This window comes from Falco rusticolus, chromosome 9 (genome assembly GCF_015220075.1).
Source record: "Falco rusticolus isolate bFalRus1 chromosome 9, bFalRus1.pri, whole genome shotgun sequence".
NCBI classification, from domain to species: Eukaryota; Metazoa; Chordata; class Aves; order Falconiformes; family Falconidae; genus Falco; species Falco rusticolus.
This window is the reverse complement of record NC_051195.1, coordinates 41,143,472-41,158,650: the sequence shown is the minus strand read 5'-3', so window position 1 is coordinate 41,158,650 and position 15,179 is coordinate 41,143,472. Positions and strand designations below refer to the sequence as shown.

The 15,179-nt window shown below is 48.4% G+C and overlaps 1 protein-coding gene across 5 annotated transcripts in view; it reads left to right on the top strand.

Moving 5' to 3' along the window:
- The first annotated feature begins 3,254 nt into the window (after window positions 1–3,254).
- Window positions 3,255–15,179, top strand: part of FAM102A (family with sequence similarity 102 member A) — a 38,686-nt gene continuing 26,761 nt past the window's right edge. The window contains exons 1-2 of one of the 5 annotated variants that reach the window (XM_037399940.1): window positions 3,255–3,486; window positions 4,875–5,508. In XM_037399940.1, the coding sequence (XP_037255837.1) occupies window positions 5,348–5,508 (161 nt within the window). In that variant the 5' untranslated portion in view covers window positions 3,255–3,486; window positions 4,875–5,347. Of the gene's footprint in view, window positions 3,569–4,810; window positions 5,509–15,179 lie in introns of all 5 variants that reach the window. The other 4 variants (XM_037399938.1, XM_037399936.1, XM_037399937.1 and 1 more) reach the window with 4 other exon arrangements.

The following is a 15,179-nucleotide window of genomic DNA, read 5'->3' as shown; positions in this document are numbered from 1 at the left end:
CCTGCACACTACAGATGGGGCTTATACCATTGCAGTGCCCTGCCCCAGGGGCCTGTACCCCCTGCCCCATTTCGGGAGCTCTCCAACATGGGTCTGGCCCCCAGCTCTGGGGAGGGCAGCCTTCTGCTGCAGGCTGGGCACCCACAGCTCCCATGCAGCTCCTTAGAGCAGGTGCATTGCAGGTGCTCGGCCATCAGCAGCGCGAAGAACAGATTTATAACATAAAGCATTGTGTGGTAATCTTTTCTTTTTGGATGATGAGGCTGAAAGATCATTAAAGTTATTATAACAGAGGTTACAGGTGTAATACAGGAGAGCTGTTGCGGCAATGTGTATAATTTAATTTCAAACTTTAATAATTTGGCTGCTAGGACAAATGGATTACCACGATGACGTTTTCCAGAGGAAGGTGCTGATGATGTAGTTTACAGGGCTTGATGATTTGCTCACGTATCTGGGATTCCCCTGGGATTAGAGATTGAATTTGATGGCTCACCAGATGCATTACAGAATCTAACTCGCTTCACCTCGCTTTTTGTTCCTTATGAATTTACCTTGCCTTGTTTCACCCCTGCTGCTTTATCTCACTCCTTGAAGCGACGAGGCAAGAAAAGCATCTGTTCCTGCTCACTCACAATCCCGAGGCCAGCAGAGCAGAGAGGTGCCAGCCCCTGGCTGGTGAGACACACCCCTCCAGCGATAGCAGAGGTAGGGTCAGACTTAACTGCAGAGCCCAAACAGATAAATTATCCCAGACTGATAAAACAATGCTCTGAGCCAGCAAAAGTCAAGGAAGTCGTGGCAGCACTGGGGAGGGGCACCAGCAATGGCTTAGGTCAGGGAGAGCACGGGGCAGGGATGCAGCTGAGGTTCACAGAGCAGAGGTGAGGTGGGCACAGCGGGGCCGAGGTTGTAAAGGAGAAATCAACAACATCGGAGCCTGGGGTAAGCAGAATCAATACATATCGCAGTGCCCTGTTCACACACACACAGCCCCTCAGTGAATGGATTGGACCTGGCTCGGAAAAGAATACAAAGCCAGTGGAATGGTGGATGCATGGAGGTACCCTGCACCCACATCCTCTCTGTGGTGCCTCTGTGGGGCTCTGGCTAACTCACCCACGCACAGATCAGCAGAGGCACGTTCAGAGGACCACTGTCCCTTTAAAAAAAGTGAATTTGTCCAGAAATGTCCAGAAACAATTATCAGCATAAACACAGAAAAATCAGCAGGGTGAATTTTGAACTAATGAAGATTTAATCTCTAAGTCATGAGACTGCATTTGTTAGGAAAATATACATACCCCTGAGAATCCAGCTACAGTTGCTATATTACACACTGTTCAGCAGCACACTGGGCACCTTTCCAAATCCATTTATTTTTAACATTAGTCACATTATTCAATTAATTATAAAAACACTGAGGTTTTCAAGAGACATTTCTGATAAAACTGCAGAGTAAATATGTATGAGAACAGCAAGGATTAAAATTTCTGTAAACTTTAGCATTTGGGGCTGTTGCTATAAACAAGAAAAAGTCCTCCAAGGAGGTTACTTATCAGAGTGAATCATACCAGATAACACAAAGCCTCCTCCCACACCACAAACAGAGATCATTTGTCCTTTACCTAGTGATGGAAGCAAAAGATTGACACACATGTCAGCAGTATGCTCAGAGAATGAGAAGTGTGAGGACTGGGCTGGATTCTTCAGATGCTTCCAGCATTCAAGCATTCCAGCTTGGCAAATATCAAATATTTAGCAGACTGAGCTCTTTCCCAATAAACTGAGAAACAGAAAGCAAAAAATCCCAGCTCATCTCTATTTCTTCAGGCCTTGAAAACACCAGATATCAATTGATGGAACAATTCAAGCCCTGCCTTTAAAAGCAGCCTCCACAAACCCTGCTGTATGGGAAGACTGGTATCTCCTGAGATGATTTCACTGTACCAATATGAAATGTTCTCCCAGCAGTCTGTGCATCTGCTTAACCTGGTAAGAAAGAATCATAACAGCACATTTGGCTTAATCCGGTTTTTAACTTCTATCCAAGCATGTTGCCATACATTTTACTAGCAGACTTCTTTTTTTTTTTTTTGAAGGCTCATATTGTGGTAGAATTATTTGATAGCCCTGATATCATCTGCATAGATGGCAAAGATTAAAAGCAAGGAGTCTGGGCATCAAAGCCTGGCAAAGAGAGCGAGGACTCCCAGGCTTTCATCCAAGCTTTGCCAGACATGCAAATCGGCCTTGGGAAAAGTCTCTCCCATATGAGCCTCAACTTCTCTGCCACAGAGGCTCTTAGGCATATCCCTAACTTTAAAAACCAGGCAAATCATGTTGTTGATTGCAGACTCCTTCAGGACAAGGAGAGACATTTTGTTCTGCTTGCCCTTAAATGATGGAATCCCGCCTAACCAGGGAACCCAGCCACAGCACAGGACACAGCAGCAGCACATAATAACAGGGAGCCATTTTGATGAAGAGATGGGTTTAACTGGTTGCCACATCTCACACACGGAGGGTGAGACTCCAGCTCCCGGCCCTGCCTTGTGCTGCCCACAGGGGTGTGCGGTGCCAGGGCTTCCCTCCTGCACCAGGCCACCCAGCCCAGCTGCTGGTCAGCCTGACCCACAGCCCGCTGTGTGGTACCCGGTGGCACAGAGAGGACAGGGCGGCCATGCCACCATTTGTGAGGTGGCGCACAGACAGCACATGGGACATGCTTATTGGGAGAGATATCACCGGGAGATGCTTGAGCAAGAAAGGCACTGAGAGAAGGACAGGGCAAGCTGTCCTGGCAGTCCAGAAGCAGCGCTGAAGAGGACGCAGAAAGGCCCCATCTGTCAGAGCTGCAGCCCCATCACCTCAGCCCAGGCAGGGGCACCCCTGACTGCTGGCTCCAGGGCCCGAGGCCTGCCATCACCTCAGCCAGCCTGCTCCAGCCCCCTCACTCCAGGGACTGCTCGGCCTGCGCAGAGGCTATGGGACACCTGGGGAGGCCGGAAGGCCCAAGGAACCCCCCTGCCCGGCAGCCACACGACTGGCCATGCAGCCAGGCCGAACCGCGCTCCCTCCGCCCGCCCCGCTGAGGCGACCGCAGCCGCAGATTCCCCCGCTTCCCACCCACCGCCTCAGCCAGGAGGCGGGCCCTACCGCAACCGGCAGCCTCCGCCTCCAGTCCCCGCGCTTTCTTCCCCGCCCCGTGCCGGAGCAACCAATAAAATCTTGCCTCCGTCGGCCCACCGCTTTACTGCTTGCCCAATCGAGTGTCGCCGCTCCCGCGCTGCCCTCCCCGCTCTCGGGAGAGGAGGGGGTTACGTAGTGACGGAGTGGTATTCCCGAAGTGCGGGGGTGGTGTAGCGTTGCTGTGGGGCTGCCTGCGGCGTTGGCGTAGCGGCCGCAGTTGGCGTAGCGCTGGCAGAGGCGGCTGTGACGGGGAGCAGCGGTGGTTGTGGCGGCCGTGTGAGGAGAGCGCAGGAGGTGCGAGCAGGGCCGGGCAGGCACCGGGCCGGGACCGGGCCGCAGGTCGGTGGAGCGGGCCGGGAAACGGCCTAGACCTCCTGTAGGTCAGCTCATGATTGAGGGGCCGGGAGGGGGGCCGAGACCTGGCTGCAGCTCGGTACGTGGTTCATGAGGCCAGAGCCGGGCTGCGGCCCGGCCACAGCCCAGTGCCTGACCCTGGGGCTGGGAGAGGGGCAGAGACCTGGCTGCAGTTCGCTCCGTGGCTCCGCAGGGCCGGGAAGCAGGCTGAGACCTGGCCGCCGTTCAGTGCGTGGCTCTGAAAGTGAGCCGAGACCTGACCGCAGCTTAGTGCATGGCCCAGGGGTGCTGGGCACAGGCTGCTACCTCCCCGCAGCCTGGTGCGTGGTCCCCAGCACCCGAAGGTGGGCTGAGACCTGTCCGCATCTCGGTGCACAGCGCAGGGGGCTGGACGGCAGGCTGAGACCCAGCGGCAGCTCGGTGCAGGGGCAGGCTGGCTGCGGCTCACGGAGGGGGCTGGTGGTACAGAGCCATCGCCAGTGTCACCCCTCGCTCCGCTCTTAGGTGGTGGCCACAGGAGAGGGGTGCCTCAGCAGAGGTGCCTGGGCCCCGGCGCAGCGGGCAGAGCCGGCTGGATTCGCCTGCTGCTGCCTGAGCGGGAGAGGGTCTGTAACACGCACCCCGGAGCTCTGCCTGCGTTGGTTTGCAGTCAGTAATGGTTAGTATCGGCGAGGATTGTTTACTGCCGGGTGTTCATAACCTCGCCCCTTTTAGATGCTAATTATCTTTTGCCTCCCTGGCTTAGGTGTTTCGTAATTGTGTAATGAAATTACCATCTCCAGCCCCAAAACTGTCCTGTGCAGGGCAGGGCTTGGTGTGGACCTGGTGCTGGGCGAAGGCAGCGTATTCGGTGGGCCTGGCTATTGGACAGCCAGATGACCTGATTCGGTTGTTACACTGTGTAATATGGAGCAGACTGCCTCCCCCGCTCCCTGTGCTGCTTTCTCCATTTATAAGATACAGGTGCTGACACTTAGAGCTGGTTGGAAATACAGAAAAGAACAGATTTTTGCATATCTTGAGATGGCTCTTGTTAGACTACCTGTTAGACTGAGCTTACTTTATAAACTGCTTCTAAAGATGATGGGTGAAAATAGAGCTGATTTTTATTAGCTGCTTTGCAAAACAGAAATTATAAGGGGGATGACAACAGTGAAGCTTGCTGTAGGCAAGAAGGGGAAAGAGGATGTTGGGGCCCGGCTAATTGGGGCCATACCTCTTAAGACTGGTATGAGCCTGGACTGAATGTTACCCATCCAAACAGGTTTTAGAGGAGGAGGAGGAGCCCAAGACTGGCTGGGACTGATTTACTCATTTCCCTCCCAAAGGCTGACCCGAAGACCTGCATCAAGCAGTTGCACAAGAGGAGGCAGAAACTGGAAGCTCTCTGAATGTGCTGCCCGCAGACTTAAGGCTTCTTCAGAGACTCAAGATGACTTCTCACAAGAGATGCTTTCTGGAGGGGTTGTGCTGAAGTCAGAGCACTGCAGCCTGTAACTGGGACAGCTCCAGCTGGTCTGGAGCTGAGACAGACTTCTCTCCCTCCCTTTTCCCTTGGAGATGTTGCAGAGATTTAATCTGACCTCTTCCTCCTCACCTGAAAACTGCCGTGGCGATGATCCCACAGCCAGATCCGACCACCAAAGAGAAGAGAATTGTGCGTTTGAAGCTGGGCCGTCGTTGTAACTGAACTGGAATTTACTCCCTGCTTGCGCTCCCGGAACGAGTGCCGTTCCTCTGCTTGTCTGTGTGTGTTTTGAGCCGCTCCTCCCTGAACTTGTTTGGAATTCCTGGGCTTTCCATGCTGAATTTGCCCATGGCTTTCCTGATGAAGAAGAAGAAATTCAAGTTTCAGACAAGTTTCACTCTAGAAGAGCTGACTGCTGTCCCCTTTGTGAATGGGGTTCTGTTCTGCAAAATCAGGCTGCTAGATGGAGGAGACTTTGCTAGCTTATCTACCAGGTAAGAAGCTGTTGCAGATTTGCTTCCTGGCTGTGTTTCTTTCCCTGGTTATTCTTCACTTGAGCAGTTTAGCATATGGCTACCATTTGCCTGCCCCTTGATGGTATTTTAATAGTTCTGTTGTAGGGCCCCACATGCCACATCATTCTCCGGAGCAGGGGAAGTACATAGCTGGAGAGCTCTGAACCTGGGTGGTGTTGGCTGATCAGAGCTGGATTGAATTTTTCAGAGATGTGGGGAGGGAGCGGGAGTTCACCCCTCTGAAAGGGATTGGGGTTTGTGGATGAAATCGTCCCTTCCCCACTTCCTTGCCCAAGGTCTCATGCACTATTTCAGATCCTATGCTATATTGTTTTCATGCCTGACTTGAAACTCAACTCTGCAGAAAACTGTATCTAAGCAAATCAACCCTTCCCAACTTTGCTTTCCCCCTTTGATTCTGAATTATTGCTCTTAGTAAGAGTGGAAGTAGCTTGCTTTGCATTGCAAATTGCTGTGCAAGGGAAATGTGCTGCCTGGAGTCAAAGTTGTCAGTGTTAAAGACACGGTTTATCTCCTTAAACTGATACCATTGCATCTCCAAGTTTACAGCTGCAGTATTTTCTTTTTTTATGTAATCTGTCATATTGGAATTGTTCTGCTGCACGTCTTAGAAGATTGTTCTGCCATCATGTATTGGCATTTCTCTGACTCCTTCAGGCAGGTCTCTCCCCACTCCTGCTACTAATTGCTAATAAAAACTTGCTTTGTTTCCAACTGTGCACATAGCTTATCACCAGCAGTATGCAAACGTGAATTCCATAACAGCCCAGACTCGCTTTCTTTCTGCCTCAAGATGTGAAGGAAGCCTTCAGTGGCTTTCAAAACCTGTTTTTTTGCTTTCCTGAGTGACTGCTCAGTTTTAAAGGTACAAGATTAGTTTGTGCTAGCTGTTAACTGCTTTATCCCAAAGCTAAAGCCTGTTTTGGTCTGGTTTTCCTCTTTGGGGTGCTGTACACTGAGCTTTCTCAGGAGAGATTTTACTGGGTAAGCGTAAAACATTTCTGTCTGGCAAATAGAAGTGGTAGGGTATTGCTTAAAGCTTGGTTTTTCTTCCAGAGGCATGATGCAACCTCATTTGAAGTCTGTAGAAGCCGTGGGTGTGGAACACCTCCAAAAATGGACTTTGAATTAATTTCTCTTTTGAAGAAAATCTATCAAAAGAGCTTTTCCTTACAGTGTTCTCCCCTGAGGCTAGATCCTTGGGTTTGATGGAAGCAGCTTATCTAAGGAATTCAAACAGTATGTGAACTTGGAAACAAATTAACCCCTCTGCTTCCTGGAGTCATAGTGAAATGAGTTGAACTGGAGGATGTCTCAGGAAAAGCCCGTGCTGACAAATGTCGATCTTCCTCTCCTTGTCATCCCTGAAAGCAGCTTCTAAGAGCTGTCACTGGGGTTTGCTGATGCTGCCAGCCGTTTGGATTGTATTGAGTTGTTTTCTGAGCTGGCTGAGCTTCAGCAGTTTGCTCAGTGCAGTGCAGTGCAGATGTGTTCCAGCAGCAAAATCATCTGTAATTTAAACCAAACGCATACATTACTCTCAACCAGCTCGATTACTTATAAATGAGCGAAGAGGAAGTAGGCTGTTGTGTTTGCCGCTTTTCCCCTAACCTGTCTGTACTCTAACTGAAAGCACATGGAAACCTGTTCCTGCTTGAAAAGTTTCAGGTCACAGTGGTATTGAGTCATTTGACCTTTTCCAAATATTTTCCCCAGTTGCAGTTAGAGAAACCCCAGGAGGGATGAATTTCCAGGAACGCTGAGGAGAAGAGTTACTGTGCGGAGAGGCTCCTAGGTCATGCCTTGGCTCTGTTCTATGCTGCTCTAGTCATTTCCATGACCTTTTTCATACTCCTTCGATCTGGGAAAAGATTAAAGGGAAGGACATGCTGCCTCCATGTTGTGTTAGAAGTCTGTATGTTATTTAAGATCTGTGATTGTGTCTCTGAAACCCACTGCTTCCAAAAATGATTGCGTTTGAGGTTGTAATGTCTGTCAGGTCACCTTATATGAGCTGCTTATGTAAAAAAAATCTGGTGTTTGCTTTGCAATCGATTTGGGCTTCTTCAGCAGTCTGTGGCAATAGGAGGTACATAGTTGTGATCGAGCAAACCAGTAGCTGGTTCTGCCCGTGAGTTGTCAGCGAGCTGATCTGAACAAGGTGTCCCATGGTGTTTGGAGTCTGTAAACAGGGGGGATAAGTAGGTGTAGGAGCTTTTCATAGGACACACTAAGTCACTTTTTCATCAGTTAAGTGACCTATGATGTGGAAGAAAGAGTGTTGCTTGAAAATGTAAGAATCTCCAGAGACATTTTTTTTTCAGGTTATTTACAATAAACTTACTTGGCAGCTTGTGCATGTCTGTGGCAAGAGGTGGGGATATGAGATATATATCCAGTGAGTTGCTAGGTGGCACTGGGTTAATTTGACCTGTGAGCAGAGCAGAAGTGGGAGGCTGTACTGCTAGCTGTTGCCCATCCTGGTCCCAAGTCCACTTCAGCCTGGGCTGCGTGTACCTGCTGCAGCCTGACGCTGTGGGTCTGGTGGGGCACACCCCGGGCCAGGACCCCCTCTCAGGCTGTGAGCCACTCACACCTCTGCTGCCCAGGCTGGGACAAAGCAGCCTGGCTGGAGGGGAACTTGTCTGAAATGCATCAAGACTTAACGCTCTTAGGAATTCAAGGCACACTGGAAAAGGTCCAGGTCCTGTCAGCACATTCAGCTTTGGGGATCTGCCTCTCGGGTTTTCCGGTTGGTGTTTTTGTTTTTGGTTTTTTTTTCCTTGGAGGCAGGTGCCCTTTTTCCACGCTTGCTGTGCTCAGACCTTGCATTAAACCATGGGTATTTTAGTGACAAAGTTGCAGCTGTAAATATCCTTTTGTTTGTCCTTTCTGCTTTGTAAAATCTCCTTACGCACTGGTGGGGCTTCTGAGGATGTCACCTGTTTCATTTTACAGTACTCTGCGTGAAAAGCATCTATTGTCTGTGGTTTATTGCCCTGCCATTGGATTACAGAAGCTGGTCTTCTGAAAATGCACCTGAGCCAGGTGTAGGCCAGGCAGGTGCACTATTTCCCCACCGAAAAGTACCAATATATTCCTTGAATGGTATTAATCCAGATACTTAAATAGCACAACTGCCAGTGAATTCAGTTGCCTCCCAAGTATCTTTAAAAATAGCAGGCACAGAGCAGTAGGGATGTATTCATGGCAACAGTTTTTGTGAAGCAGATGGGCTGCTGTGTTTTGTACGTTTGAAGCTTTTTGGGGGAGTGCACATCTTTGTTCCTAGAGAGATGATACAATAAGCTCATCGGGAGGTTTTGGATCTATGGATCAACACAGGCAGGAGCCTGGATGTCCAAACGAGTGCCTAAACTACAAGCTGATGTAGTATGTACATGTACATCTTTGGGTATCATAGACGAGGAAGACTTGATTAAATTTCCACCCACTCCTCTCCGCTTACAGTGTCAGTTAATGTTGAGTGACAGCCAGATGCTCTTTACCTCGGTGCTGATTGATTTCTGGCTGCATGTTGGCAGCGAGCGTTACCGGTGCATGATGAAGGAAGTGGAAAGCCAGGTGTTATCCACAGACTCCTGACACTTCATCCTACATAGTTCTATTAGTGTGCCAACAGTTTCATTCTGGTATTCCTGGATTTGAAGGAGGGGATTGTACTCTGAAAGCCCTGGCTGACTTTAGAGGAAAGACTGTTGTGCATGAGTTGAGCAACTCTGAGGACATTTCCCACCTTCCTCATTGTCTTCTGGAGGCACCTCAGGCCATAATTCCTTTGGGACCGTGCTTTGCCAAGCACATGCAGCATTTCAGCTTTCTGATGCTGGCACTCCTGCACCAGTTTGAACCAAAGAACATAGTTTGTCTCCTGCAGCCCAGCAGCTGTTTACATGCAGGCTCAATCCATTAAGAGCTGACCCTGTTAGGGTGATCTGGCCTCGAAGTATTTCAGTACTGTAGCCTGAACAGAGAGTGTTCTTAGCCATGCAATTTTTAATTAAGTGAATGTGAAAGGCCACTTCCCACACTACATGCTTTTTTTGTGTGTGTGTCTGTCTGTAAAGCTGCACCCAGAAAGCCAAAGGAAACACTGATATTTGAGGAGATGCCTCATACTGATAGCTAGCTCCCTGTGGACTGAGGTCAGCTTTTGTGTTAAGTGTGGCTTTTTCGTCTCTATGTAGGTACAGACCTAAAGCTACTTGCTTTCTTCAGCTGGTGGGATGCAAGGCATCATTATGTCTTAGTGGTATACAGGACTTTCTCATTTCTGAAGGACATAAATAAAGAGTGAGAAGCATTGCCCTGCTAACACAAGGCTGGTGATTCAGAAGCTTTTGTGAAAGGAGGTGTAAGTCGTAACCACCTCTAAAATGCAGTTCTCAGTGGTGAGAGAAATCGACTAATTCACTGTCTTTACATAATAGTCACCGTGTCTGATGCTACAGGATTATTCAGGTAACTAGGTTCACCACATTTGGCTCTTTCAGACTGGGAATTTGTTAATTGTTTGGTTAATCAAAGACTAAAGAACTGATTTGGCCCAGTTGAGATCTAAACCTTCACCGGTGTGTGCCTTAAAACAAGGGTTAGGTAATGAAATAGTTTCTTCTAGAGTCAGTGTCTTCAAGAGGGAAGAAAACTTGCTGCAGTGAAAGGAGAGGATCGCTGGCTGAGTTCTGCCTCTTGACTCGAGTGGGCTTGCCATGGTTTAGTAAAGGAAGGAACTCAGTTGTGGCTCTAAACCAGGGGTCCTCAAACTACAGCCCACGGGCCGGATACGGCCTCCCAGGGTCCTCAATCCTCAATCTGGCCCTCGGTATTTACAGAACAGCCCCCCGCCCTCCCCCCCCCCCCCCCCCCCAGCCGGGGGTTGAGGGGGGAAACCAAGCAGCCGCAGATGACTGCCTGCCACTTCATCCGCGCTGGCCCCCTGGTTAAAAAGTTTGAGGACCCCTGCTCTAAACCGTTCTCCTAGTTCCACGTTTTAGGATGATGCATGCTTGGCTCTATCCTCTGCTAGTGCACATGGTGTGATAGCATATTTTAAAAGTGCTTTTGTTACAAACATCTGAAAACTTAGACCTTCCCTATGTATATTTATATCCCTAATATACAGATCAAGAAAGTAAGTTTTAAGGCTTTAGAGCAGCTTCACATGCTAACATGCTTCTTTCCTAGCTGCACCTTCAGGAACGGGCTGGGGGTGTTAATGGAGAAGGCATTTGAATACAGCCTCTAGAAATTATTTGTAATAAAACATAACCTGTTTCAGGATAATATTAAGGCATGGTACCTGCATTGCTTGTGTTCTGAAATAAATACAGACACTAGACAGTAAAGATGAGAAAAAGGGGTTTCATTCCAACGGTGTAGCTAAATGTAGGTGAAAGTTGTGAAAGCAGCAGCCTGGATGAGGTTTAACTTCTGGCAAGTGGGGCTGTTGGAAAAAGTGCAGAAGTGATACAGCACCATGAGGTCTAGAGTTTACAGAGCATTTCTGTCGCCTTTTCTGTGCTCTGGCTGCTACACCTGCAGGGTCTGATGGCAGAGGCTTTGGGGTGGGTAGATTTTACTTTGTGTCAGACTTGCCTCCTCTTCCTGTTGCCGGTTGCTGCATTGGAGTCTGTCGCAAGACGAGCAGAATTACATTAAAACTTGCCTGCCGTGGGGGCCGTATCCTGTTGAGTAAAGAACAGTCTCTGTTCATGCTCTGACTGCTGTTGCTCAGGCAGGGGCTGCTTTGTTGACCAGAAGCTGTAATCTAAAGCCCTGTAACTGATACGCTGTGTGTACAGCATCAGTAAATACGTTCAGATACAGCCGGCTTTCAAACTTCCCCCTCATCACAGATTCTGAACTAGCATTGCTTTGACGGCTAACTCTTAGCAACAGCCTTATCTGCATGACTTAAGCAGCCCATGGCTCAAAAAATTACTCATTGGAAATTAATGTTCTACTTTGAGACTCGGGCCCGGTGGCCCACCTCATTTGCAGCATGGCAATACCATCAGCTCTGGCCGAGGACAAGGAGAGGTAGGAGAGGGTGCCTCCCGCACCTCTTAAGACATGTATTTATTTCTGAAATACAGGGGGAAACGTAAATGGCTTCCAGTCTGTTTATTTTTGTGCTCTTGAGCTGCCGTCAGTGTTGACTCTAGCTTTGTAGCTATATTTCTGAGGAATTCATGCGTGCCTTCAGGAGCCTGTGGTCTGACTGCACAGTGGTTGGTATTTTAATAGGCCATAAGTTGCCGCTGGCAAGTTGTTCTGGTACCAGTCTCTAGATAAATGAGGCAGGTACAGATTTATTCTTTATTATTATTTTATTGCAGGAAACTATATCTGGTAGTGTTTCAGGCAAGAACCTCCTGTCTCCCTCGGATCAGAAACCTCCCTCACTTCAAGGCAAGTCTGTATGCTTGCAAGCGTGACAGAGAGGGATGGTGAGCTCTTGCAGCATCCACCTGTGCTCAGATCTGTAAGGTCTCATCCATGCAAGGACAGATGGATGTGGCTCTGGCAAACAGGATAAGCTCTGCATCCTCTGTGGGCTGCCAGCTTTGTGCTGGGCTTGCAGCCTGCTCTGAAACTGGTCAGGAATTATTTTGTAGCTTATTATATAATAAAACATAAGCCTTTAGGAGTGCCCTGGACCAACGTTTGGATCCGCTTGTTTCTTCTGTAATGGCCTGTGACCTTATTTCAGTAATCCATGCTGTAAAGGTGATTACTTCAGTGATTTCAGGTGTTACTTCAGGTGGCTGGATGTGTTACCCCATCCCAGTACCAACTGCTTACGCTGCATGATGAGAGGCCTTTTTTTTTTTCTTGCAGTTTATTCATACTATGCCAAGTGCACTTGCTGGGAGACACGATACACATCACTATTGTAACTCCATACTTGGCATTGTGATGTCTGTCGTACCGTACAGTGGGACTCAGCATCTCAGTTTAGTCCCTGGGTTTGAAAGGCACTTCCCACTAGACAAACGGTTGTGGCTGTGTTCACTGGATGAACAGCCGCCTTGTTTGGTGTATTTTTAATCTGATGAGCAAGAAAGGGAATTGTTCTGCGTGATTCAAAATTGCTGATCTTCATGGATGTCATTTTCACGTGCTTCTCGTGGGTCTCCTGTGTAGTTCAATTGATAAGGCTGATGAGGAAAAGATTGAGGAAATAAGATGGGGTTATGGGGATGAGGAAGAAAATTAAGAGGAAGCACATGGAAACTAGAGGATTGGGAGGAGGCAAGTGAAGAGACAGGATGTTTGAGATAAGCAATAGCATATACAGTCAGTATAATGGATGCTTTCCCTGCAGACAGTAAGTAGCTGAACTGGCAAGAGAGGAGGATTATGCCTTTCCTTTGGCTGAATTTATCACAACTCATTGGTGAGAGGAGGCCTCGAAGGAGGTCCCATGTTGTAGTAGGAGATGGGACTGGAGCTAAAAATACTTACACTGCTGCATGCTTTATTCTAAATAAGAAATGAACCCTGTCTGTTCAACCTGAAAGCACAGAGGCTGCTTACATGGGAGGGAGGAGGAGAGTATATGGATTCACTGTCCTGGAAGGGCTAGAAAGCTGCAGTGCTAATTAGCAAAGGAGCTTTACAGACCTACAGAGACCATCACCCCTGCACGTGGTTGGTAACTAGCCTGAAATGTGCTCTCTGAAATGAACAACTAAAACTAGAAAAATTTCTTTTGGGATTGCCACTTCCTAGAGCTGCATGTTTGCCTCAGTGAGGCAGGTCCCTTCCCTTGCCGTTCAGTGTACCAAATGTAGAAATTTAAGATCTTGTTCAGTGCCTTTCAGAAATCACCAAGCATTATGCTCCAGTCTGGCTTTGCAATGGAAAACCAAATCAAGGAACCCATAACAGGAAATCCCATGAAAGGGATGTGGCCTCGGGGTTTCATTGTGGGGTAGTCACATACCTCCATTTTGCGTCCAGAATAAAACTTCGTATGAAATGACTGTGGCAAGACGTTTCACTAATGGATATTGGGTTAATGATCAACAGACTCCCTCAGCCAGCTGCCATATGAAAGACCGGTCAGCACATGCCTACCTGTGCTCCTGCCTGCTGCCAGAGTTTCCATTCCTCCTGAAATGCAAGTTGTGAGTGTGAGGAGTACAAAACAGGGAGCCCAGAGCGAACCCTGCCAAAGGTTTCCAGTTGCCTTGTTCTCTAAATGCAAATGGCCAGGAGAGGGGGAAGGAAAAGCTTGTCTGGAAAAACTCAGGCTTAGAAAATTACTTTTTTTCCCCAGCCTTGTATCAGACTTTCAGGCTTTATCCACCCTTGAAACAACAAAGGTGAGGTTGGGTGGGGTTTTCAGTGGATTTTTGCTCGAATGTGTAGAGGCTGGGAAGAGGGTTGCCAGCTTGGTTGTGTTTTCACTGTGCTTTTTCTGTTTCTCTTGCTAGTCCCTGTTCTTCCCATTATCACCTACACTGTGCCTGCATGTCACAGAATATGAGGGAGGAATCTAGGATATCTGTAATTCAATGTTTCCAGATCTTTTAATGCTCCATTGCGTGGAACAGAACAATAGCGTTCACACTTTGACGTAGATTTGCTGTACCAGGTCAGCCCCAGCTAGTGCAGTGTCCTGTTTCCAGTCTAAGCAATAAAGGCTGTTCAGAGGTAGTCCACTTGCCTCTGTTACAGATTATGCAGTAAGCCCTCTGCAGAAGAGCTGTTTCCTGGCTTCTATCAGCAGCCTGTTACGCTTTATCTCATACTTAGGTAACACAAAGCAATTGCATCTGCATAAATGTTGAATTCCTTTCAAGTGCAGTGCAGCTCATCTTTATGCCTTCAGTAGCCTGCAGTGCTCCTTGCACAAGGAAAGCCATGTTATGGAGAAGCATTTTTTCTAAAACTGCTTCTTACATTTGCTGCCTTTCTTCTTTGTTGAATACCCTTTTCCTGCTGTACAGGGAGTGGCTGATCGCACTCTGGCCACTGTTCTCTTTAAGGTCTGTTTCTGATGTAGGTTTATAGCAGTGGGTTTTCCTGCTTTCCGTGCAAGTACCCCTGTTCTTCAAAACTAATCTGCATGTTGTCTTCCCCCTAGAAGTGAGGCATATGCATCTCCAATGCCATTTGCTCTCAGTAGGGGAGACTGAAGGAAATGTGTCTGAGTACAGCTCGTAGTGACAGCCACAGAGAAGGCAAAAACTCTCAGTTCCTCAGAAGCCTGCTCCTGGCAGCAGAGCAGTGGGAGCCTATGCTAACATCTCCCAGGGGCTTAACCAGCACCAACTGCTATTGCAAAATGCAGAGCTCTCCCGTGTTCTGCTTTTAATCAAGATGTAATTTATGAAATTACCTTTCTCTGATTGGGACAAGCTGCACTGTGAGATACTAGTCTGTCTTAGAGAATTCTGTTTGTCTGGAGCTTGCTCCAGAGGAGCAAAAGCAGCTCTTACTGCTCTGTCCCTCCCTTCTTGCTGGCTCTGGCATAATACTGGCTCTGACATGCTCCAGAGTTGGGGCAGAAAGGAAGGGAGAGTTGGGACAGGCAGGGTCTAGAAATCCCAGCCCGTCACCACCAGCACGGTGATGAGTCAGGGGGAAGCAGGCTTTAC